The sequence below is a fragment of the Phocoena sinus genome, chromosome 7 (genome assembly GCF_008692025.1).
Source record: "Phocoena sinus isolate mPhoSin1 chromosome 7, mPhoSin1.pri, whole genome shotgun sequence".
In the NCBI taxonomy this organism is placed as follows: domain Eukaryota; kingdom Metazoa; phylum Chordata; class Mammalia; order Artiodactyla; family Phocoenidae; genus Phocoena; species Phocoena sinus.
In genome coordinates, this window is record NC_045769.1 from 51039791 (window position 1) to 51067224 (window position 27434).

At 35.2% G+C, this 27434-nt stretch overlaps 1 protein-coding gene across 2 annotated transcripts in view; it reads left to right on the forward strand.

The window, feature by feature from the left end:
• The window catches only part of NCKAP1 (NCK associated protein 1), a 100595-nt gene that overhangs the window by 12363 nt on the left and 60798 nt on the right, over window positions 1–27434 (forward strand). For both annotated transcript variants that reach the window (XM_032637442.1, XM_032637443.1), the window contains exons 2-6: window positions 4124–4234; window positions 23500–23592; window positions 23793–23849; window positions 24578–24720; window positions 24808–24898. In XM_032637442.1, coding sequence (XP_032493333.1) covers window positions 4124–4234; window positions 23500–23592; window positions 23793–23849; window positions 24578–24720; window positions 24808–24898 — 495 coding nt within the window. The remainder of the gene's footprint in view (window positions 1–4123; window positions 4235–23499; window positions 23593–23792; window positions 23850–24577; window positions 24721–24807; window positions 24899–27434) is intronic.

The window sequence follows — 27434 nt, forward strand, 5'->3', positions numbered from 1 at the left end:
CTAAGGTCATATGGGTTGTGATCCGCTTAGAGACAAGAGTTGTTAATTATTATGTTTAACAGTATTTCCTTTAACACTTGTGTAATTTTATCTGCCACATTAGTCTTAACTTTGTTGAATTTAAAGATAATTAGAATATTCATGGGAAATAAAGTTCCAATTCTGAAAACTGGAAATTTAAGTATATAAATATTTAAATTTGCTTTAGATCTTCTGGGATTTTAAATTATAGTATTTTATGCATTATGAAATCATGCTGAGTCAAGATAAAGTAAAACATAAGGTTTTAGTGTGGTGCTTTTTAAAAAAATTGTGTAGTTCAGATATAGTTTCCTTTTTGTCTGGTGAAATAGCCCTTTTAGCCAATTATGCAAAACACCTTTTATTGTAGGGCCATTAAGATTCAGGGGTTTAGGCACAGTTTTGCCCTCTACTCACCTTTTCTTTTTTGGGGGGTGGGGGGCAGGGGCGGCGGTTTGCAGGTTAGAAGTACTCAAGAGTTTAATTTAATTGAATTGGTAATTTATTAAACCTTTTGATTCAATCTTTTTGGTAGCGTTTCTGGAATGTATTAGTCTAAAATGAATTGATAACTAAATATAGTAGTCTATATCATTTTCTTAAATCTGCTATTTCAAAGGGTGTTACTTTTAAGAATGAAAGATTAATTTTGTGTAATATTGTTATTGCAGTAAGATAGGGTTTTAGGTGTATCAAGTGTAGGCTGTGTTCTTAAAATATAAGTTGTTATCTTATGATTCCTTTGTCCTCAATGTCATCAAAATGAAATTTTTGAGTTAGAGTGGGAAAGAAGATTAATCTTTATAAAACAAGACATCTGGTTAGTTGGAATTTTGCTGTACTCTTTCAGTATAGTAGGACATTCTTCTTAACTAAATTATTCAGTATGGCTCTTTGCCAAGATGTACTTACCTAGATGACCTTGGGCAAGTTGCTTAACCTAAGCCTCAGTATTCTAACCCATAAACTGAGGATACTGTTATTACCTAGGTACTTTTAGTTGGGTTTTATTTTTTTCTTGCACTTTTTTTGGCCAGAGTATTTGCAAATGTCTGTATGGGTGTTAAGTAAATAAATCAAGTAGGTTGATTTCAGAAAAAAATAAAATGTGCCTAGTACTTCTGTATAGTGTCTATTAATCTTATATTTTTTATTGAGCTTTTTTGAGTGTTTGTGGTATACCAGATACCTTTAAGAATTCTGCTCATGTACACACATACAGACACTCATGTAATGGGCTTAAAACCTTTTTGGGTACATTGTAATTATTATCACCTAGTTAACAGAGGAAGAACCTGAGGCACAGAAAATCACTTGGTTATATTACAGTTAGGAGCCAGGATTTGAACATGGACAGCCTATATCCATGTTTTTAACTACTAGGCTAATCTTTTTCTATAAGTAAAGCAAATTTAGTATGTTTAGACTTGGAGTAAATAAAGAAATAAGTGATTGGGGGAAGGAGTTGTAGTCATTATTACTAGTTCTGTATACTCTGATAAAGACTATTCTGTGGTTACTATTCATATGAGACTTTTACTTAGGTAATTATAATTATAGCTATTATTAACAACAGTTAACATTTTTAGAGCACTATGTACCAGTCCTTTTGCTAAATACTGTACATAGCTTATCTATCTGTCTTTTAATCCTCATAATTAACTCTATGAGGTAAGTACTGATTTCCCCATTTACACGTGAAGAAACTGAGATTAGGAGATGTTATGTAATATAGTCAAGGTTCGATGGATAGTAAGTGATGAAAATTGAAATTCAGCCAGTCTTAATCCAGAGTCTGTATTCTTAATCTTTATGGCATACTGCCTCCCAGTGTAGTTTGTTTAGTTATGGCCCCCTGAGTAGTGTGGAAAAAGATAAATTAATTCCAAGGAAAGACTATATAACCATTTATTTTTCCATGAAATTCCATTCTTTATGTTTTCAGTGTAATAAGGAAGAGCCATTCATATATAGATATATGTTTAATTACTTGATTAAATTCTTACATAATTTGTGATCATTGGAAATGGGTATGATAGTCTATCATATTTTCATTTGTTGATTGCACTAATATTGTTAGGATGGATAACTGAATTTTTAAGTAATTAGAGTATGAAAGATAATGCATATCATTTAAAAAGAATTTGGAATCACTTTGGGATTCTTCACTGCCTCAGGCATGTTTATGAAACTTGCTTTTCATTTTATCATTGATATAAGGAAATGCTAATATGTAACTATTTCTATTGGGACAAATTCTTAGTTATGTGGTTCTTAGTTATTCTTTATAGTATAATATTTTGGGGGGAAGTAGATTAATTGGAAGATTAATTTATGAGAAATAATATTTTAAGCAAATGATAGTCTACTCTAAGGAAAAGTCAGATATATTTTAATATTTATGATGTTGAAATGGAATTTACAAAATAGCCTCTTATTGGTGTGGTTAAGGATTACAAAGTTCTAAATTTCTTATCTAATTATGTTTGAGAATTAAGATAATTCTTATTGCATTCCTATTTCCATTTGGAAAATATAGGAATGTTTGCATTGATTTTTATACTTTGGCTTGGAGAGGAGTTAGTTGATATTTGAAAAATAGTTTTAATTTGAGCTGAAGTGCAAAAGTCATCCAATAACGATTTATTTTTATTCTTGGCTACCATTTCTTTTTAAGGTATGTAAAATTTCACTGATGGTTTTGTTTCTGTTTTTATAGTTGCATGTAGTCTTTATTTTTCCTTCTAGTATTATTTTAAGTTGATTTAGAAAGAGCACCAAGAAAGTGACATGGTTGTACACCTACACAGTAGTATTTAAATATATATAAATAATATAAACTCTATAAATCTATTGTATACTAAAACTTGATACTTAAAATACCTTTAAAATTATAGCACCATATAGTTCTCATCTTGTTTTGTTATTCGTAGTCTGCAGTGCATAAGTTCTCTACTGAAACGTGTGTCATAGTTTGACAATCATTGTTTACAAGTAATTTTCTCTCTTTTTATTACAATGCTTCCCCAGCAAGGACAAGTTTGGAAGGTTTGCAAAGCTTTTCACCTTCCCTCTGCCCGCTTGCCCGCTTTCAGATCAGTTTCATGTTTCATAACTTCTCTTTCTGCAATCCACAACATAGCCATAGTGAATGATGAAAAAACATTAAATTGCAAAACTGTATTTCTTCACACATAATAGTTAACTTTTCAAAGGACACATCCTCTTTAAAATGCAATAAAAAGAAGTTAAGTAAGAATGTTATAATTTTAGTAATTCCCTAAGAAATAGCATCTCACTAGAAAGCAGTTAATTAAATGTCACAGAATGAAACTGAACAGTATTGAAGATTATTCTGTATTGCTCATAGTTCAGATAAAAAGTTCTTTCTAATAATAATACCTTACATTTGTACAATGATTTACAGTTTACTAGAGAGAATGCTGTACTGCTGATGTGGTCAAAATGTAAACATTTCCATTTGTTCTGTGTTTAAGAGATATAGAATAGGTGTAGATTTCATTGTTTGAAGTGCTGCTGGTATGATGGAAACCAATGTTGTAACTCAGATGTTCGGAGGAACAGGCAACACAGCTTTAGTGCTGTGAAGACAATTTTAGCAGCTTCCAGTTCTTTTGAACTAGGGCTCTTGTATTAAAATGTTTAAAGTGAATGAGGAAAACATTTTGGAAGAGACATTTAAACATAAGCTTTTATTATATAACACGTAGAAAGAAACATTTCCAGTACTCTACTGAATATTTAATTTTGTAATATTTTAATAGCCTCAAATGAATACAATCCTACCTCAAACCAAGAATTTCTTTTTCTTTTTCTTTTTTTTTAGGTTTGAGCTTTTTCCTTCACTGCTGTTCTGCGCTAACTGCTTTGAAACTTTCCATGCATTTTTTTCAGTAGAAGAACATCTCTGTACTGTCTCCCATTGCATATTTCAGCTGTGACAATCCCTGCACTTTGCCTATTCATTTTGTCACCTGCTCACCAAAAACAAATATCTCCTTAATTTCTGATTACAGATTTGCTATTATTCCTTGGTTTTAGAAGAAGGATGCATTTCACTTTTATTACTGTTGTTTTATAGGCTTGTGGAGACCCCAAGGCAAAACCTTCCTACCTTATTGACAAAAACCTGGAATCTGCTGTGAAATTCATAGTCAGAAAATTCCCTGCTGTAGAAACCCGCAACAACAATGTAAGTCATTTAAATTTTTATATTACTTGATTTTAGCCATCTGTAGTGGAAGTAGTGGTCAGTATAATGCTTGAAGTAGCTGTTATTTATCTACTTTATATTTAGACATACAAATTGCATACATTGATTAAGGGCTTTTAGAGATAATATTCTTATCTCTAAACTGGAAAAAAAAATGACTGAGCTACATTGCCATTTTATTATAGAAAACATGTGATCTTAATTTCTTATATACACTTATTACCTTTCAAATTGCAACAAAGAGTAAGGTAATAGATACATGTGTATTTCAAATATTTGCATGACTAGTTGGGGAGTGTTTTCTTATAGTCATAGACTTAACTTTGTCTTGAAGTTAGAAAATGTCTTCATAGGGCTTGTATTGTTTTTAGTAATTAGCTGTGTTTAGCTTTAAAATGTATTTGTTTCTCTAGTTTTTTTTATAATTGAGAAAAACATTTTTGAAAAATAATATAACAAGCTGATGGTGTTAGGATCTTTATTATCCCATATTACTTTTCTCTGATGGGAAAATTTTTCATAGTACTCTATTGAAATATTTAGTCTTCCCAATATGTTCACATATCTTTTGGTAATTACTTATAATAACTGCTATGAATAACTAATTTTAGGAAATTGGAGTTATTTTTCACCTTGCTGTGGCCTTTTCATTTAAATTTTGTTGACTTGGAGTCTTTCTGCATGTCTTCTCTTTTTCCTTTATTTTTTTCTTTGATAGTCTTATGTTATAATTCTTGCTATCTCTTTTTCTTAATGTACAAACTTAGTCTAGAAATTTCCTCTTACATGTGATTTCCCTACTTTTAAGAAGCTCTGCTTAAGAAATATTTTGTCATCTTTTGGTTTCCTCAAATCATGTATGTTCATTGAAGATTTGTATTAGCCTGTTGATTCATCTTTCACTTAAAAATATTTTAATGTAGAGGAAAAATACTAGTCACAATTAACAAAATACATCTGATAAAGTGCTTTTAAAGAATTAATTTTTTAAAGTTTTTATGTTTTTTGTGAGTATGGGTTAATAGAAGTCTTTCTTTGTTTCACAGAAGATTGTGTTTTATCATTGGTATATTAAGGTATCACAATTAGTTCCTGATTACAAGTGAGTGATTCAAAGCACACATCCTTAAGAACACTGTTATTTGTGTGGAGAACTCTTTTTTAGTTATTGACATTAATTAGCTAACTCATCTGAGAGATTATGTACTCTAAATTAAAGAGATTTTATAATAAAATCTGTCTTACGTTTAATTTCATATACACTTCTCTTTTTCGTGGCTCAAAATCTCTGTGATATGAGCTCTTCAGAGAATCTTTTCAGTTTAATTTATATACATATATATGTAAATTTCTGTGTGAGAATGAGCATTTTCTTAGAAAATTAGCAAGATCTGATTAAATATATATTCACTGTTTCATAACAGTAAAATTTTTTGTTAAAGAATAAATAGAGAATCTTTGTTCTTGATTTGCTGGGCAAGCTGTTTACAATAATGCTGTTGGGGGGTTTTTTTTGCTTGTTTGTTTTTTAATACTTTTACTTACCTTTTTAACTTTTGCAGTACAAAATTGATTTTTTAAATAACAGCTTTATTGCAGTATGATTTACATAGCATGCAGTTCACCCATTTAAAGTATACAATTCAGTGGGTTTTAGTATCTCCACACAGTTGTGCATCCAATGCCACAATCAATTTTAGAACATTTTCATCATCCCCCTAAGAAAGTCCAGACCCAGTAGCAGTCACTCCTGCCAACATCCACCCTCCCCTGCCCCCAACCCTAGGCAAACATGAATCTGCTTTCTGTATGCCTGCCTATCCTGGAGATTTTATATAGAGTCAAATAACATGTCTTTTTTGACTGGCTTCTTTCACTTAGTGTAATGTTTTCAGTCTATTCAAGTTGTAGCATGTATCAGTACTTCATTTCTTTTTATTGCCAAAAAATATTCCATTGTGTGGGTGTATCACATTTTATTTATCCGTTCATCAGTTGATGGATGCTTGAGTTGTTTCTGCTTGACTATTATGAATAATGCTGCTATGAATATTTGTGTAAAAGTTATGTGGACATATGTTTTTTATTTCTCTTGGATGTATACCTAGGAGTGGAATTGCTGGGTCATGTGATAATTCTATGTTTAACCTATAAAATCAATTATACAACGTTGTTGAATGTTATGACTACTTGTAGAATGTACTCTGGTTGTTTTGTTTGCAAAGTCTGAGTTCTGTCATATGGTCTTTACAACTATTCTATGTAATGCTATTCTTTTTTTTTTTTTAACCTGCTGAAGCACTGTGTAGTTTTTGAGTATTTGTGAAGTTTTGTGATCTTATTTTGATTTGGGCCTGCTAAAATCCTTTGAGAAGTTCCTAGCCAGTTTAGGTTAGGAAATGAGAAGTGAGGAGTTTAGTTTTATTGTTATATTTAATTCTAGAGAAATAGTTAATAGAAGCTCAAGGACAGGGAATGACAGTAGCATCTCGTATTGATAGGAGCTTGCAGATTTCTGGCTACTAAAGCACACTGAAGAAACAGTATTGATATCACAGTTGGTTTTTTTCTTTCTTATTCCTTACTCTTTTCTTATTCTTTGGGCCATTGTATAAATATGTGCTTCAGAACATGCTTACTTTATCTCAGGGATCAAGAAGATTACTGGTTAGCACTTTTTTGTTTTGATTTATGTTATACAAGCACCACTTGTTCCCAATTTCAGAAAAGGCAGTCACGAAAATTAAGATTTTTTCAGTGAAAAATTCAGCAAAATTTTTGCTTTCAAGTTTCTAAAATAGATCCTTACAAAAAAGCCAGTCTTGGGCTTCCCTGGTGGTGCAGTGGTTGAGAGTCCGCCTGCCGATGGAGGGGACACGGGTTCGTGCCCCAGTCTGGGAAGATCCTACATGTCGCAGAGCGGCTGGGCCCATGAGCCATGGCCGCTGAGCCTGCGCGTCCGGAGCCTGTGCTCCGCAGCGGGAGAGGCCACAACAGTGAGAGGCCCGCATGCCGCAAAAAAAAAAAAAAAGCCAGTCTTATTTTGTAGCCAAAAAATTGTTGATTTTTGATTGTTTCTTTAGTAACTGCTCCTGCTTCCAGCTCCTATACTTTGAAATCCAGTAGAAGCTGGGAGCACATAGATATCTAGTATACAATGAAGGAAGGCAGTGCCGACTAATAGCAGAATTGGTTCCTAACACGGCTTCAATAAGTGATGATGTTGCACTCTGTCAAGTCACTTTTACTGTCTTGCTTAGGCCCTTTTGTGACCAGTTTTAAACTTACAAACTTTCCCCCCCAATTCTGGACTTAGGGAGAGTCTGTACCAAGGAATGTGATTCTGCTTTTTTCCTGGGTCATGGTGTTGAACTAAATGCCCTATACGCTTCAAAGCAGGTTGATTAAGTAAAATTCATATGAATAAAAGCCATCCAGTTTTATAATTATAACAGACACTTAATTGAGTGTCTGATATGTGCCAGGCTATATATTTTAATAGACTTTATAGACTTTCTTATTTAGTTTAGATTAAGGAAAGCGTTTCTGAGTTGAGAGATTATCTAATTTGCCTATAACTTGATATCTTCCATTATTTTGAAAGTGTAACTGTCAAATGGATTTATGATTTGTTTCTCATAGGTTTCTTATGAGCATATAGAGGGAAATCTGTTATTTCCCTGGATGGAGAAAATAGTAGAAACTCCTTATTTTATCAACAGGTAAAAATTGTTTTGCCCAAGAAATCCTAAAAGCTAATATTCAGGTGTATGTTAAAACTTTTCTTAAGAAATTTTTTTTTCTAAAAGTTAAAAAACTTAATCTCCCTTCCCCTTTCTTCCTACGCAGTAAAAGTATCTGGCACAAAAGTGTCATTATGGGATTTTCCTCTTTATTGTCCATTTTAGTACAAAATTTTGGACTTGATTCCCAAATTAAGGGGGAAATGATATAAATTACTGTCCTGTATATGTTAAATTAGATCTTAATGCCCTAAGAATGAAGACATTGTGAGTAGAGTGGCACAATAATAATATAGGGATTCTGGACTTAGATACAGGCCATTATTGAAATAATTTGAAATTAAGCTTTCAGACTTAGAGGAATATTTTGTGTTATAGATATTGTTTATTTCCTCTTTCAAGGAGCACAGTATTACAAATACTATGTAATTATATTCTTTATTTAAGTAGCTTACAAATGTCACTCAAGGCAAGACAAAATAAAGCAACTCTAAAGGTTCGTCATTGCAGTAAGGTTTGTTCAGAGATACAGCATTAGAGTCTGTTTTTAGACACCATTTTATCCCTAGTGCTTGGCAGATAAGAGGCACTAAATAATGATGAGTGAATGAACCTAACTGATATGATTTAATTTAGCTAATTTTCATTTATTCAAACATTGTCTTAGAACTATGTCAGGATTCAAACTTAACAACACTTTTTAAAAAAACTTCATTATGTTATTAGCTATAAAAATAACTGTACTTTTAATTTTTAGTGGAGTCCCAGCTTCCTGAAAATATAAATGTGTTCTGGGGGTGGGGTGGTGGTATTGGGGATGGGGTTGGGGAGGCTCTTGACACATGCACTGTGGTTTAGTCAGGAGTCAGAAAGAAAGGATAAGAAAACTTACTCGTTCCTAGTCTCTAAATGGGCATTACTTGTCTTATCATGGCTTCCATTATGATGGTAGTATACTGGTTAAGAGGATGGACAACAAACCAGAATTTGAATTTTGGTCTTTCCACTTAGCTGAATAATATTGGACAGATCATTCAACATCTTAAGGTCTCTTTGTGCTTATCTCTAAAGTGGTGATAGGGACTTTCCTGGTGGACAGTGGTTAAGAATCCGTCTGCCAATGCAGGGGACATGGGTTCGAGTGCTGGTACAAGAAGATCCCATATGCTGCAGAGCAACTAAGCCCATGAGCCAGAATGACTGACCTTGCGCTCTAGAGCCTGTGAGCCACAACTACTGAGCCCGCATGCCACAACTACTGAAGCCCGTGTGCCTAGAGCCTGTGCTCTGCAACAAGAGAAGCCACCGCAATGAGAAGCCTGCGCACTGCAACGAAGAGTAGCCCCTGCTTGCCGCAACTAAAGAAAGCCCGCGTGCAGCAACGAAGACCCAGCACTGCCAGAAATTAAATAAATAAATTGATTAATTGATTTAATTTAATTAAAAATAGATTAAAAATAAATAAATGGTGATAATTCCAGTCTTAAGCAGTTTAATATCTCCTAAAGCACTTAGCAGATTTGTGTAACAAATTGCTTTTGAAAAATGGAAGCTGTTATTTATATTACTTCTCTGACTTTTTGGTCTACTTTACTGGCTTTTCTTCTAGCAGCTCTTTCAATGTGGGTATTTCTAAATGACCTTTTTTTTCACACCCTGCAGTATATATGTATGAAAACATTTTACTTCCATGGCTTCAACTAAGTAATATACTATCAACTAAGTAATATACTAGATAGTATACTATCTAGTAATATACTATCTGTAGTTACCCTTTGGACAGCTCCACAAGCTAAATATCAAACATTGTATCCAGTGTTGAATACATGATTATCCTCCATTTTGTTTCTCTTCTGTGTTCTCTGTTTTGAGCCATCACCATTCACTTGGTTACCTAAACTGGAACCTTTGGAAACCCGTTTAACTTTTTTTTATATAAATTTATTTTATTTTATTTATGTATTTTTGGCTGCATTGGGTCTTCATTGCTGCGCGTGGGCTTTCTCTAGTTGCGGCAAGTGGGGGTTACTCTTCATTGCAGTGCGTGGGCTTCTCATTGCAGTGGCTTCTCTTGTTGCAGAGCATGGGCTCTAGGCACGCGGCCTCAGTAGTTGTGGCGTGTGGGCTTAGTTGCTCCTCAGCATGTGGGATCTTCCCGTACCAGGGCTTGAACCTGTGTCTCCTGCATTGGCAGGTGGATTCTTAACCACTGCACCACCAGTGAAGCCCTATAACAGAGTTTTGTTTTGTTTTTTTTTGCGGTACGCAGGCCTCTCACTGTTGTGGCCTCTCCCGTTGCGGAGCACAGGCTCCGGACGCGCAGGCTCAGCGGCCATGGCTCACGGGCCCAACCGCTCTGCGGCATGTGGGATCTTCCCGGATCGGGGCATGAACCCGTGTCCCCTGCATTGGCAGGTGGACTCTCAACCACTGCGCCACCAGGGAAGCCCTGTAACAGAGTTTTCATGATGTACTTTTGTGAAGAAGTATGTGTGTGTATCCTAATGACAACTTAAAGAAATATTGGTTTTGACCAATTAAACTTTACCAAATTTCAAAGAATTTTAATACAGTGAGGACTAACTTGTGTCAATATTCTTTTAAAAATGTATCTTCAACATTTAGTTAATATCTCTTCTACATGTAATAGTCTTTAATTCTGCCTTGAATAAAGAAAGTAAATATAAGAATGAACCCCTCATTAGAAGAAACAACTAAGCCTTGCTTTAATATATTTGAAAAGTATTTGAAATAGATCAAGTGATGGCAGGGAATTGCATCAGCCCTAATGACCTACCTAAACGTTTAAATCTTTTTATTTTTATTTTTAATTTTTACCATGCTAACATGAATACATGATAACGAATTGAATAGTCTAGAAGAATTAAGGATGAAAAGCGAGTGTATGTAATCCTACCCCACTCTCTCCCACCCTGGTCATATTTCTCAGGGGGAACTTCTGCTTTTAGTGTATCTGGAGGTTACCTCCAGAACTATAAGGAATATGCTGATTCTTTTATATATTCATTTGCCAACTTTAGACAGGATCTATTAATTCTTTGCTACAATATATGAAGATTTAGCTCGTTAGGTTTCCTCCCCTCATTTACCCTCTCCCCTCTTCCTGATGTTTGATAGTTTTTTTGTTAACATTTTTGGATCATTGGTTACTTCCTTTTTAAACTTTAAATAATATATAGTTCTTTATATTTGTACCCTTACCCTTGGTCATTTATACTTTCATGTTGTCAAAATTGTTAATGCTTTCCTTTGGTTCTGTAATCATAAAGTGTTCTGAGATTGAATTATATGCTGATTCTAAAAATTAAAATTAATAAAGACCTGAGTGTTCGGTTTGCATTGCTGCACTCCATTATCACAGTTTGTACTTATTCTTATAAGTCCAAATATATAATATGTTTACATTATATGTATTTTTATATACATAATATCATATATTTTTATCAAAGTGAAATGGATTCTCTCTTCCAGAATATTTCACAGTTAAATTTGTTACATAGATATATTGACTTTCTTGAATTAGTTAAGTGCCTTCATAGAATTTTAAAATTTATCCAGTCTAATAATGATACCACCTTTCTGTAAGCTTTTTTTTTTCTGGAGCCCACTTTCCTATAATCCTCTGTCTTCTAACTTCCCTCTGGATAATTTGCATAAGCCTGCTGCATAGCTCTCATCCTGGGACATATTTCTCTTTATTGTCCTGAGTGTAATGGTTTTCACCTGAACTTTCACACTGAGTTTCATAGAGTTTGGAAATCCCCTGAAATTGTGTACAGAGTTCTTGTGTGAATGTATTTTTCAGCTTTTGTCATGTTCCCAAGGGTGGTTCTTATGATCCCAAAACACATCTGTTTTAAAATCACCTTATGTTGTGAATCTTGCCCACTCTATATTCTAATCATACTAAACTGCAGTAATACCTTCTTTAGCTCAAGGATGCTGTCAGTTTTTCTGCAAATGAAATGGCCAATGAGCATTATACTGAGGTTTCATAGCATAGTCCCCAAGGAGATGCATTCCTGCCATTTGCAATCATTCCTGCCATTTGCAATCATTTGCAATCATTTATCCATTTTCTTCAAATTTCCTGAAGTTATATCTTGCCAGTTTTTCAGCTATCTTCCAAACGTTGTTAGCCAATCCCTTTGGCTGCAATGGTGATAATGATTTCCTTCATAATAGCAAAGGATGTTACCAGTACCTAATCACCTGTTGATCTTTAGCTTTTGTTTTCTTGGTCATTTGTTTGAAGGGGCCTTTAGCCACTTTTAACCTGCTATCCTTTGAGTACCTTTGACATGGTATCTTATTGTTTTTCATGGCCAGTCTGGTTTTACCTGTTGTCAAATCAAAAGTTATTTGCCAAGATCCAAAATTGAAGCCAGCAAAAGAAACTATAAGGAAATGAATAACAAATGTTGTAAAATACTTATTTTCTTTTGTTCTTCCTAGCACTCACTCATCTTGGCTAAAAATGTTTTAAATACGTACAGTAATGGTCTTTGGCCAAGAACATATAGGATAGTATACTGTGTTAGTCCTCATTGTCTGGTGTAGGATAGAATGTAGAAAATGGGGAAATAGATTTAATTGCTTTATTTTTTAAAGAAATATTTTATTTTGGGAGAGTGTACACTTCCATGGCACAAATGGCCATTCTTTCTCTTGCCTCTGGGTCTTTTGTTTATGCTGTTTTTACTATCTAGAACAATCTTTCTCTCCCATATTCTTTCACTAGGATAATTTCTACTCGTCTTTCAGGTCTATCCTTAGATGTCACCATTCCAGAGAAGCTTTTACTAACTCTTTCAAATTAGGTTAAGTGCTGCTTGTGTATGTTCTCATAGTCCTCTCTATTATTCATTTATTTATTTAAAACATTTACTGGGTGCCTTCTATTAGCTAAGTCCTGTTCTGGGAGAGGGAATCCAGCAGTAAATAAACAAGTCACTGGGCTTTGTAGAGCTTACATTCTGCTGGGCAGAGATAGACCAAAAAATAAAACCCAAACAAACAAACGAAAAAACACGTAGTGCCACATAGAGTTGAGTTCTAAAAAGAACAAAGTGATAGTGGGAAGATGCCAATTTACTTGACCTGGGGAAAGCCTTACTGAGGAGGAGGCAATATAGCAAAAGATTTAAAGATAGGAGGGAGTGAGGTGAGCTGGGGGAGGAGCCTTCTGTGCTGAGGGAGCAGCAGTGGCAAAGGCTCAGGCGGGAGTGTGCCTGTCTTGTTCATGGAACAGGAAGTAGGCCATTATGAATAGACCAGAGTGATTGGGGAAAGGGGCTGGGAGATAGTGGTAGGAGATGAGGACAGTGATTGAAGGGGTCGGCAGATGAGATACGGCTTTCTAGGACATAGTAAGGACTTTGGCTAATTACTCTTGAGTTGAGATGTTATTGGATAAGAGTGGTAGAGGAATGAAATGATATACCTATGATCACTGTGGTTGCTGGGTTGAGAAATAGTCTGCAGGGGAACAGAAGTAAAAACAAACTGGTTAGGAAATTTGCAGTCATTGAGAGGAGAGCTGATAGTCGCTTGGTCTAGGGTGGTACAGGTGAGAAATTGTTCAGATTTTGGATGTTTTGAAGACAGAGCCTATGGTATTTGCCAATGTATTGGGTATGGGGTATATAAGACAGTGAGAAATGTAAGACCCCAAGGTTTTTGGATTGAGGAAATATCAAGATTTACTGGAGTGAAGAAGCAAGAGGAACTGGTTTGGGGTGGGAGTATAGAAGGGATAGTACTCAGTAGCTTGATATTAGATATGTTAAGTTTGAGAGACCTACTAGAAGTCTGAGTGGAGATGTTGAGTAGCCAATTGTATATATAAGCCTAGGGCTCAGGCTAGCATTAAGCTGAGAATCAAGTTGAAGAGGAATTATTGAGAGAGAGGAGAAGGAGTGGAATAATCACTGAGGAGAGTGTGAGAGTGAATTGATGGTGAAAATGGCATAATGTTGCTACTCAGTTATATTTAATGATTGTGAATTCAGGTTGAGATGGAGTCAGCATAGACATAGGCTTTCTCCTGCTGTGGGTTTTATCAGGTAATTATGATAGAGGGACAAGGGAGTAATATAATGAAGGACCATTATATTACAAGGGAGTAATATAATGATGGGCCAAAAGAGGAAACCGAACATGAGAGGTTGTATTTCAATAAAAAGGTAGTAGGGTGAATGAATAGGAGCTCCCTCTGAGCTCAAAGAATTGATGAAGGTAGGGTATTAAGAGGGTATTAGAGATATCAAGTGGGAAGTATTCTTCCACTGATGCCACGTCACCTTATCTCCAAATCTCCCAAGAACAACAGATGTCCAAAAAGGCCAGAAAAAAGTCAAGACGGCCTAAGCATAAACTTTATTCCTCTTTACAGGCCTACTGATTGAGGCAATTTAATATGAGCCACCACTCTCTGTTAGTATGTAATCAATTAACAAAAATAATCCCTGAGTGCTCTCTGAGTTTTAGGCCCTCCTTTAATTTTCCCCATCTTGTTTCTTATCTTCACCACCCTTAGAAGCTCTGAACTTTCTTGTTATGGTCTTTCTCGTACTATTTTGTGTGTGGGGTTTTGTTGTTGTTTTTATAAACCTCTTTCATGTTATTACAAATTAGTGAGGGTCTTTGTCTTGAAGGGAAGGTGGGAATTAATCATTGTAGTTTTTCACCATCTTTGAACCTTACACTTAGAAGTTAGTGTGGTGTAACCAGATTCTAAAACTGGATAGTTAATCTAAAAAAAGTGAGAATTACCTGTATATCTAGATATACAGTCCTCACTAGATTGTATGCTCATTTAGGGGCAGGGTCATCATTTTATTCATAGTTTTATCCCCAGCTCTTCCAACAGTGTCTGACAATATAATATCATGTTGGGGTATTTGTTGACTAAATGAATAATATAATTGTTAACTAAATAATTGTTAACTAAATGAATAATAATATTATTACAGTAACTTGTCTCTTTTTAGAGGTTACTTTTCATATCACAAGCCTCTCTGAATCACATGTGGGAACTGGGAAGCAATACCACTTGTAGGAATCTGCTCAAGAAAAATGAAAGTACATTACATGTCCACATATAGATACGTTTATAGCAGCATTCATTGTTCATAAGAGCTTAAAACTGGAAATAATTCAAATGCCCATCAACTGATGAATAAAGTAAATTGGTAGTATATGCAGTTAATGGAGTACTATTTAGCAATTAAAAGAAACAAGCTACCAATACATGTTATAGCATGGATGAACTCCAGAAACATTAGGCTAAATGAAAGAAGCTAGATGTAGAAAGCTTATATATTATTTGATTTCATTTTATAGAGGGTGTCTGGAAGAAGCAAATTTATCGAGGCAGAAAGCAGATCAGTAATTATTAGGGATGCGGGTAAGAATGGGATTAACTGTAAATAGGCACAAGGGAACTTTTTGGGATAATGGAAATGTTCTAAAACTGGGTAGGGCTGGTGGTTGCACAACTCTGTAGATTTACTAAAATTATTTAATTGTTCACTTCTGATGGATGAATTTTATGGTATATAAATTATACCTCAGTAAACCTGTAAAAAACAAATGATTTTGAGCAACCAGAAATGGTAGTTTATAAAAAATGAAGTTTATTCAGAAATAAGCTTTTTGGTTCTCACTGTGCCCAAGCTTGTTGAGTTTGCTTAGGTAAAATTGTTAACACGTATATTTTCTAATGCATTGTACCTTAAAGGGTATTCTCATCAGGAGCAAATGGTAATTGATAGGAAGAGAAATAAAAACTTTAAAAAGTAAAAAGTATAGCCAGCAAGGACTGTTTAATGTTGGCATGTTACCTTGCACATGTCAGTAGCGCCTGAGGCCATCTTGACATAATTAGCTCAGTATAATTGATTACAGTTATGATATCTAATCAGTAAGAAAAGCCTGACTTATTTCTCTGTACCCAGGTTGTGAAAGCAAGCTAACCACATATCTGAAAGACTTTTAAAAAATATTATTAAAATTGAGTGTAAAGGGGCTAGCTTCATTTACATTTTCCTTCATAATGGGAAATGGTGCCATTATATGAGGTAAATTGTATTTTCGTTAGTACAGTGTGATATCTTTCATACAAAGATGTTAGATCTGACTGACCACACTATACTGGGGCATATATTTAGTGCTTTTCTAGTACTAATGATAAAATTAGTTTCATCAGTTTGCGTTAATTTAACCATCTTGTGACCAGAAATCTTAAACTTCCAAGATTTTTCCTGGTGCAAGTTAATGTGCTCAGGTGGTGAAATAGAGATTATTTTAATTTCTTTTATTGATCTTTGTTTCAGTTACCAAGTGCTGCCTAACAGACCACCCCAAATCTTAATGGACTTAAAACAACAACAACTCATTTCATATTCTGGGGTTGATTGGGCAGTTCCTCTGCTGGTCTCACCAGCCTTAGGTTACAGCTGCGTTCATCTGGTGGGTGGCTGGGGCATGGGGCCTGTTGGGATAGAGGATGTGGAACCTTCCTTTCTGTGGGATATGTTAGCTTTCTCACACATGACACTTTAGGACAGTGTTCCAAAAAAGAACAAAATGTGAAGTTACAAGGCCTTGTAAGTTAAGAGTATCATTTCCGCTGCTTTCTCTTGGTCAAAGCAAGTCACAAGGCCAGCTGGGATTGTAAGGGTAGAAAAATAAACTACATCTCTTGATGAGAGGAACAGTAAAGTCCTATTGCAAAGAGGCACGCATAAAACCTTTAAATTTTTTTGCCTTTCTGTTCTTTAAAAAACAAAACTCTTTGCTTTTCAGAATTAATTTAAACAGATGACAGCAATATAAACTTGAAAAAGATCACTTTAGTATATAAAATGAAGAGGTTGAATTAGAGTTCTTAGAAGCTTCAATCTGTGAGATTGATGAAGCTACAATTAAATAGAAGTATTTTCTGACAAGAAAATAGCCTTAGCTTTGCTTATCCCTATACTACTTTTGTCATGGTTTGGCAACTTGAATTTTAAAGTGTATTGAAGAGGTGTTTTGAACTTTGAAATCTGATTGACCTGGATTAACATCTTAACCCTTTTCTAGTCTGTTTCTATATCTGGAAAATGAGGATAAAAATATACCATGACTGGGAAGATGAAAAAAATTCTGGAGATAGGTGGGGTGATGGTTGCACAGCAATGCAGATATATTTGTACGTGTGAACTGCACACTTATAAAATATGGCTATATTGGTAGACTTTGTTATGTTTTACTACAATTTAAAAAATGAACCTTGCAAAGCTGTGGTGAGGATTTAGTTTAGTAACAAATATTAAACATTCAGTAATGCTTATTTACTAGGCAAGTGTTAGGATAACTTTCCCTAAAATTTATTTACTACCTTTTGCTCAGAAAAATGCATTTATGAAATATTGAATGCCAACAGAATCATTTGTATATAATAAAATGAAAGTTCAACAAGGTCCCATGAACCTTTTTTAAAATGACTAATCTTTGTGTTAATTTGGATTTTCATATAATCTTAGGAGATTTGCTTATATTTGATATGAATATGTCATTCTCTTTAAATGTTTCTCATTTCTTATCCTGTAAGGACATAATGAAGTATTTTATCCAACAGGGATTTATTCAGGGGATTAAATTACCACTCCGTGTTAGGATACATAAACTCATTTGAGACATGAATTGATACCTGATATTGCATTCATTGATAATTAGTACAATTTAAAAGTTGATTCTATGACTTATGTTGAGAAACTTGAAGATCATTTATTTATTCATTTAAAGTGCATCTACTGTGTGCTAGTATTCTAGACCTTGGATACAATAGCATGAAATAATACAAACCTCCTTTCCTCTGTGGAATCTCAATTCAAGTTAGGATGTTAGACAACAAACAACTAAAGTGAATAAATACGTACCTTTATTTGGAGATAAGTGGTAGGAAGAAATAGAAAGCAGGATGAGGAGTAAGAGAGTAACGTGGGTGAGAAGACTATTTTAGGTAAGTGCACAACAATGGCTTCTCTGAAGAGAAGTGAAGTGAAGGATTGAGCTATGTGAAGAAGTAGAGAAGAGCATTCCAGACATGATAAAGAGCAAGTGCAAAGGCTCAGAGGTGGGACCAACCTTGGTGAATTTATTTGATGAACATAGCACGCAGACCAGTATGACAATTACTGTGAGAGGCTGGAGGAGCATGAGGGGAGATGAAGTTGTAGAGACAGGCAGGGGTCCTATTTAGATTTTATTCTGAGACATTGGTAAGAGACTTTGTATTTTAAGTGTGATGGGAAACTTACTAAAATTTTTTTAAAAACCCTTTATTTTGAAATAATATTAGACTAAAACAAAAATAATACAGTGAGTTCACGTATACTCTTCATCCAGTGTTAATATCTTGTATAACCTTCATTGGAATCATCTCTTCAGGGTAGTGTGTTACCTTATAATGTCCATTCTCCTGCCACTATATGGAGAAGACTGAAGAGGCAAGAGCAGAAGTACAGAGATCAGTTAGGAGGCTTCTATACTATAGTTAGTAGTCCACATGAGTGTTGATGAGTAGAGTGGTGGCTGGACAGTTCCTTAAAAGAGGTTTATGGGCTTCCCTGGTGGCGCAGTGGTTGAGAGTCCGCCTGTCGATGCAGGGGACATGGGTTCGTGCCCCGGTCTGGAAAGATCCCACATGCCGCGGAGTGGCTAGGCCCGTGAGCCATGGCTGCTGAGCCTGCGCATCCGGAGCCTGTGCTCTGCAACAGGAGAGGCCACAACAGTGAGAGGCCCGCGTACCGCAAAAAAAAAAAAAAAAAAAAAGAGGTTTACACAAATAGCCTCTCAGCACTCTTATTTTAAAAAGCCTGGTTTAGGGACTTTCCAGGTGGCACAGTGGTTGGGAATCTGCCTGCCAATGCAGGGGACACGGGTTCAAGCCCTGGTCCGGGAGGATCCCATATGCCATGAAGCAACTAAGCCCATGTACCACAACTACTGAGCCTGCGCTCTAGAGCATGCAAGCCACAAGTACTGAGCCCTTGCACTGCAACTACTGAAGCCCCTGGGCCTAGAGCCCATGCTCCGCAACAAGAGAAGCCACCACAATGAGAAGCCCGTGCACCGCAACGAAGAGTAGCCGCTGCTCACTGCAACTAGGGAAAGCCTGCATGCAGCAATGACGACCCAACTTAGCCCCCCCAAAATAAATAATAATAAAATTAAATAAAAAAGAAAGAAAAGCCTGATTTAGAATATCATACTAAGAAATTGAACAAAGCCTTCCCTGAACCAAACCTCTGTACTTGGTGGTTTTTTAAGAGGAACAAAATACTAGCATAGTTTAGGTCAAGAAAAATAATTTATTATGCATAAGCAGTTTCGATGATGAAAGAATATTTGAAATGGGTGAATAAAGGACTTCAGTCACTTTCCTTTATGTTGAAAATCTGAGTTAGCTCTCTTAGTCATTGGTTCCTTATTGTAATTTGCTAGTATCTTTTCTTTGAAAGAATGAAAGCTAGTAAATACTAAATTTCAATCAGTTTTTTAGATACTTATATTTTGTGTAGAAAATGCTTCTTAATTGTACAAAGATTAATTACCAAGATTTTTCATTGCAAAGATATGATCTTATTTTGTGATCTGCATGGCTATTTATCCTGTTTATTTTGTTTCTACACATTTTACTTAAATTTTAAGAATAATGTTCCACAGTCAGAAGCTTTAATGAAAGCATTGTACAGATATTTTGCTCATATAGTTAACCCATGTATCCATTATATGCTTTTAAAGTGTTAGCGAATATTAATAGAATCATTTCTCAAAATTGTACTTTTCTAATGTTCTGTTCTGTAGCATCAAACAATCTATTACTGAGCTATATTCTTAAACCATTTCCTACTTTTTATTTACTATAAAACAAAGAGATAATGGGAAAAAAGCTTGTTCTGGATGTTGAACCTAGAAGTTAAATACTTTTTGATAGTGTCTGCTCTACTTCACTTTTTTTTTTTTTTTATGCGTTACGCGGGCCTCTCACTGCTGTGGCCTCTCCCGTTGCGGAGGACAGGCTCCGGACGCGCAGGCTCAGCGGCCATGGCTCACGGGCCCAGCCGCTCCGCGGCATGTGGGATCCTCCCAGACCGGGGCACGAACCCGCGTCCCCTGCATCGGCAGGCGGACTCTCAACCACTGCGCCACCAGGGAAGCCCCCTACTTCACTTTAAAAACTAAAATAGGAGCATTTTTTTTCAGTTGAAGCCCAGGAGTTGTAGACACTTTTATTCTTTGTTGTTATAGTTGAACTTTCATGCAGAGCTTTATGGAATTTATTTTCATTAAATAGGGAACATAATTGTAACTATATGTAGAGACATTGAGGGGATTTTGTGAAATACTTGTATGTTATTTGGAACACTGCCTGGCAAAGAGAGCATGCTCAGTTAAATATCAGGTCTTATTAGAAGTACTATGAGTAGTACTGGGATTATTTAAAACAGCTTTATTCTTGCTTATTTTGGAGAAGTGGTCTGTGAGCATCTTCTGTTATTCACTTAATATTTAATGAGCAGCTTCTGGGTGCCAGGCACTGTAAAGTGTTCTCATGTATATTATCTTGGCTAAACTGCCCACATCAGCTCCCATTTTGATAATGGGGGTATTAGACTCTGAGAGGTTAAGTCATTTAGCCGTGATTTCACAGTAAGAGGTGGGTGTCACTTGCTAAAACATGTCATCTGACGCTGACATATAAAGGTTTTTTAAAATTGTCCTAATCACTCATCTGATAGATGTTTATATTGTGTACTTCTTATGTGCAGAGCTGTTTGATATGGGCTGTGGAGTTTGATACACTGTCTCATAGTGTTGCAGGTAACTGATATAAGGTAGAAAGTGATATTATTAGAAATTATACACATTTAGAGTAGGGAGATGTTATTTGCATTGAGGGAAAAAGTTCAATCAGGGATGTTTTCTTGAAAGTCAACATTTAAATTGAGTAGTTTAGGAGTAGTAGGATTTGGACATACGTGAGTGGTGGGATTTGGACATCTCAAGAGAGAAAGCAGTAAAGAAAACATGAGATGTGTATAGAAAATAATGAATAGTTTGTTTTGGCTACTGTGTATAGTGTGTGAATGGATATAGGGGAAATTTAGATTGGAAAGGTAAATTAGGACCAAATTATGTAGGGTCTTAAAAACTTGAGTAGTTATTTTGAATTTAGATATCCTTTAGTTCAGTAAATTTGTTTTAGCCAGTGTAGAGGCTAGTTACATACAATTTGGGGGGAAATAAAATTGAATGAGAAATTGAGACCATAATGAGATTTTACTATTAAAAAGGAAGATGGGGGGCATGTGGAATGGTAGAAAGAACACTTTATCAGGAGCATGGATATGAAATTTTTAATCCTGGCCTTGTCATATTAAGTAGTTATATAACCTTGGGAAGATTCTTTTAAGTTCTGTGAGCATTAGCTTCTTAATATGCAAAATGAGAATTTGTGTAAAAGATCCTTAAGGCCCATAATAAGATGGTGACTGTGTCATTTTTTGTCCAAACTAGGACACTGAAATTGAAAGGAGGCACTATTAATAATTAACCCAGTAGCAACCAAATTATACTTTTGCTTTTTATCCTATTATATTATGTTTACTTTCACCTGTTACCTTGCAAAGTTCAAATTTGAAGTACTGAAAAGTAGGGGAAAGGATTAAGACGTCAATTGTAAATGTTTAATGTTATTGAACAAGGTAAAGGTAGTATAATCTGAGGAAACAGAATCATTTAGAAAGGTGTCTGCTTGATGTTGTGAGTGGTAATGATTAAAAGTGTGCTTATAAACATAGAATTGTTTTGAAACATATATTGTTCAAAATAGAGTCAACTACTACCACAGATAAAGCTATAACGGTTACATCCATCACTATAAGTATATATCTCAGTTTGCCTGGCATATAGGGGAAGTAGAGATACTTCGTTTACACTTTTTTACATGTCCTCAGGGACTGCCGTGTCTAGGGCACTTTATAATAGTTGGGTCTACCAGAATGCTGTGCTTGCTGTTTTTTGTTTTGTTTTGTTTTGTTTTTTGCTGTACGTGGGCCTCTCACTGTTGTGGCCTCTCCCATTGCGGAGCACAGACTCCGGACGCGCAGGCTCAGCGGCCATGGCTCACGGGCCCAGCCCCTCTGCGGCATGTGGGATCTTCCCAGACCGGGGCACGAACCTGCGTCCCCTGCATCGGCAGGTGGCCTCTCAACCACTGCGCCACCAGGGAAGCCCCTGTGCTTGCTGTTTTTTAAATAGTCTTTTAATAGTTTTTTTAATCTCCTGATGCTATGCTCACTATTATAAATTTTCTGACTTATCATAATGGTTCAATACAATTATGTGTAGAGGCACCTCTCCCCCAACACTCTTGTGTAGGTGTAAGTTTAAGAACTGATTGAGGGCCTCAAAACTATGGGCTTTGATAGCAAGTTTGATATTTTGAAGCACTTTCTCATATTTTCTGGTTTTCTCATGTTCTAGGTGAATTATTTTATATTTAATGTGCATTCAGATCACCTGGGTATCTTGTTAAATGGCAGATTCTGATTTGGTAGGTTTGAGGTGGGCCTGAGATTCTGCTCTTCTAACAGAAGTGGAAGATGTGGAAGTTTCTATTCTGTAGACTACATTCAGAGTATCAGATAGGTTCTAGATGTTTTTCCGGAATTCTGGCAGACTTATGATATATGATGTTAAATATGGCCGGATTCTTTCAGAAATTATATTAATAGTTGTTTTAAAGAGAAAACTTAGGACTTTTGTAAATTTAATAATACAGTTGATTGAAATAATATTTGTCTTTTGTATTCACATTTTTCTTCTTTTTATGTTTACCAGTGTCTTAACTCTAGTTTTGCTTCTTTCTCATATCTTTTTTGTTGTTTTGGTTTTTGCTTTTCTTTAATGTATTATTGTGTTTTGTGGATCTGGTCAGGGAACCGTTACTGTATTTTATGTTTGTATCTACATTTTATTTTGCATGCGTAACGTGGCTTTGCCTGGATGTTCTTTTTGGTAAGTTCCAAATTTATAAAGCATATTGTTTTTTGTAGTGTAAGTTATAATGTTTTTCACTTTCTTTTCTCCCACTTCTAGTAATGTGGTCATGCTCATGAGTTGTTTTTAGTTTTTTTAAAGAGTTCATTTGATAATTTTCCTAACACTTTCCAATTTTCCTTAATAGTAGTGCAGTTTGGTACTAATCTGCTTTGATTCGTTTTATAGCCTCACAATGTCAGTTGCTGGTCGCTATTAGCAGTTGCTGTCTCAAGTATTTTGGTTTTTTAAAAGAGCCTTAATCATCTAGAAATATTGTCCTAAAAGCTTGTGCTTCCATTTAGCAATCATAAAAGAAGATAGTTTGTAGTAAAACTAAATAATTTTGTTCTCAGTAAACAATGCATTCTAATTTTGTTTTCACAGCAACAGCTTGCACAACTACAGAAAGAAAAATCAGAGATTCTGAAAAATCTGGCATTATATTACTTCACATTTGTAGATGTTATGGAATTTAAGGTATGTATTTTAATGTATAGAATTTAACATTTCAGAGATAGATTGATATTTGTTAATCATATAAATTGTTCTGTCACTTGTAGATAATAAAATTAGAATTCTTCTAGAACAAAAATTCAAAATACATTTTATTTGTGTGTGTTTTCTGAATTTAGTAGTATTCATATAGGTAAAAGGTTTAAATAAACTTTTATTTTCAGGACCATGTTTGTGAATTGCTGAATACTATTGATGTTTGCCAAGTCTTCTTTGATATTGTAAGTATTATTTTCAGAAAAATTTCCAATTCTTCTGTCTGTTTCTAGTAGAACTAAGGGGATCAAATGCTTTTCTTTAGAGAAAATGTAAATGATTAGTATATAAAGTTTCAGCATTGTTAATTTGGCTTGTATTTTTTAAGGTAAGGAGTTATACTGTATTTTCACTTGTTTATTTGATTGTCATTGAATATAAATCTTGTACATATTCGGAAATAGTTGTTAATTTTAGTATTTTAATAGGCCCAATTTTAAAAGGTTACACAAGTAATCCTTTTCTCTATAAAAAGCATACTTGTTAAAAATCTTTCTTGATAAGTCAATTTCTAGATATAGGATGTCAAAGTGAAAAACGTCTCCACTGACTTAATGGTGAACCTATTTATTTATTTAATACTCCTTTTTTCTTGCTTAGTGAGATTTGCTTTCATGTTTATTATTTTTCTGGTTTTGGTTATTCTTTTAAACTGTTAGCAGTTTGAATAGGGTGATCACAGACTCTGTTTCATCCATAAAATTTTGTCACAAGCACAAAACTATTATCTATAACTCCAAAATTATAGGCATGTTTTTGGTGAAAGGAGTTAGATAGAATTTCAGAAATGGGGGTAAAACAAATAACTATAGAAAATTATTAGCTTTCAGTAGCTGCCATGAAGATTTTTGTGTGTGTGCTTAAAAGTTTGTGAAATAGGAAGGAGTTGAACTTAATGGTTTTTTTCCCCTAGACTGTAAACTTTGATTTAACGAAGAACTACTTAGATTTGATCATAACGTATACAACACTAATGATACTGCTGTCTCGAATTGAAGAAAGGAAGGCAATCATTGGATTATACAACTATGCGCATGAAATGACCCATGGAGCAAGGTAAACCTGCATTATAAAAATCTGTGTGAAATTCCCAATTAATTTTATGGCTTACAACTCAGTGATATTTGATATGTCTGTTTTAAGTGACCGAGAATACCCACGTCTTGGTCAGATGATTGTGGATTATGAAAACCCTTTAAAGAAGATGATGGAAGAATTTGTACCCCATAGCAAGGTAAGAGCTGGTTTTTAGGGGTGCTTCAATAGGCATATGATACAGCTTAAGGGTGGATAGTTAGAGTGATAAACTACTTTTAAGAAAGAAAATTATAATGAGATGTGAATAATAGTTATGCATGGTTTTATCTAATTGTGAACCAGAGAACTCATTAATTAGATTCAGAATAGTGAATAGAGATTCAGGAATATATTGATCCATTGTAGTTTTTAGGTTCAGTATAGTGTATAGAGATAGTGAAGTTTAGTATTTGAGAATGTCTATATTTGTATCAGATTGCTTGGGTTCTAATCCCAGCTCTGCCAATTACAGTGTAATATTGGGCAAGTTACTTAACCAACTTCAGTGTACCTCAGTTTTCTTACCTGTAAAAGTGCAGTATTAGATGAGTTACTTTGTAAAGAGTATTTAGGTACATAGTATTTAATAAATTTTAGCTATATTATTATAATATAGCCTCTTAATGAGAGAAATACTACAGGAGTTTTGTGATAATTTGGCATGTCTGTCTTTTATGGTATATTAAAAAACTAGTTCTTAATGAAATAGTTTTGGTTTAGAGTCTTGCCTTTATGGCTTCTCTGAGGGAGGGCTAGTTCCTAAGCACATCAAGGAAATTTACAGGTATCCTCATTATTTATAGATAAGGAAATTGAGGCTGGAAAAGTGATATGATGAAGTAAGCCATTTGGTAGCAATAGTGGCAAAACTAGAGCTAAAACCCAGGATATTAGAATCTTGGCCCGTTGTTCTCTTTGAATGATGAGAGTTAGAATTTTTTTAAAAATTTATTTTATTTTTGGCTGTGTTGGGTCTTTGTTGCTGTGCGCGGGCTTTCTCTAGTTGCGGCGAGTGGGGGCTACTCTTCGTTGCAATGCATGGGCTTCTCATTGCAGTGGCTTCTCGTTGTGGAGCACAAGCTCTAGGCACGCAGGCTTCAGTAGTTGTGACACATGGGCTCACTAGTTGTGGCTCGCGGGCTCTAGAGCGCAGGCTCAGTAGTTGTGGTGCACGGGCTTAGTTGTTCCACGGCATATGGGATCTTCCCGGACCAGGGCTCGAACCCGTGTCCCCTGCCTTGGCAGGAGGATTCTTAACCATGGTGCCACCAGGGAAGCCCGGAGTTAGACTTCTTAGTAATACAGTATTTTGTATGAATCTATGCTTTTTTTTTGACATACAGTTGACAGCAAGAATTTTCTTTCAGTTTTCTTACTCCCATGAAAATTCTGAAGATGCATTTCCAGTTTAATTTCTTTGCATAGCTGTATTATATCTACAAATTTATGTAGGTTTAATGTCTTGGAGTTAGTTGAATCATTTGAAAGAGGCTAGTAGATGACATTAGTTTTGAAGTAAAAATCAGCATTGTAGATGAAAGTGCCAGGATTCCTCAAAGTGCTGAGCAGATCATTGTTGTCTGTCTCTCTGATTTTGTTTTGTTTTTGTTTTTTTGCGGTACGCGGGCTTCTCACTGTTGTGGCCTCTCCCGTTGCGGAGCACAGGCTCTGGACGCGCAGGCTCAGCGGCCATGGCTCACGGGCCCAGCCGCTCCGCGGCATGTGGGATCTTCCCGCACCGGGGCATGAACACGTGTCCCCTGCATCGGCAGGCAGATTCTCAACCACTGTGCCACCAGGGAAGCCCCTGTCTCTCTGATTTTGATAGTCCTTTTTCCTCATCTAGAAATGTCTTCCCTACTCCTTTCCTATTTTTTCTCTGGATCTGTTTCTAACTTCTTGCCAATCATGTATGGCCTTGTTTTTAGTTAGCCACTTCAAATTTGGTTCTTTTCCCAGTTAGTTGATGAAAATTTCTTTTAAAGGCTGTTGGATCTCTAAGTTCTCCATAGCCATTAGCTTATATTAGACAATTAATAATTACTTGAGGAGAATTGTCCATTTGGATTAGACCAGTTTTTTCCTAATCTTGATTTTTCCGATGTTCTGTGATATCTCAGGGTTTTGATAGAAAAACCATCATGTATTTGCTAGGATTTGTTAAAATTCAGTTAATTTAATTTAAAAAGCTATTCTGAATCACTTGGTGGAGTGTGATAAGAACAGATTCCTGGGCTTTACTCCCAGAGGTTCTGGTTCAGGCAGAGCCCTGGATTCTCTTTTTCTGAACAGACTTCCCTGGCAGTTTATGTGCAGCCAGATTAAAGAACCACTCGTACAGAATTTTTAGGAAGGAGGAGTGAATAGCAAAGAATAGTTAAAAGCAAGCAAGAATCAGATGAGATGAAAAATTAAATACCTAGATAGTAAAGCTGTAATTAATAGACCAAATGGCAAATAGAAGTTAAGTAATTTATTAAGATAAAGTACAGTGGGTTATTTTTAGAAGGCATTCTTTGAAGAAATATGAAACATGTTGAGCTCTATTAACACTTAGTCATGTAACCTTAATGTCTTTTTCTTTCAGTGAGAGCTATTGAGTAGAAAGTGATGCACAAAATGATTACCCTAGATTCTCTACCCTTTTTGAAATAAAGATCTCAAGATTGCCAAACATTTTCACCTGAAGAAAG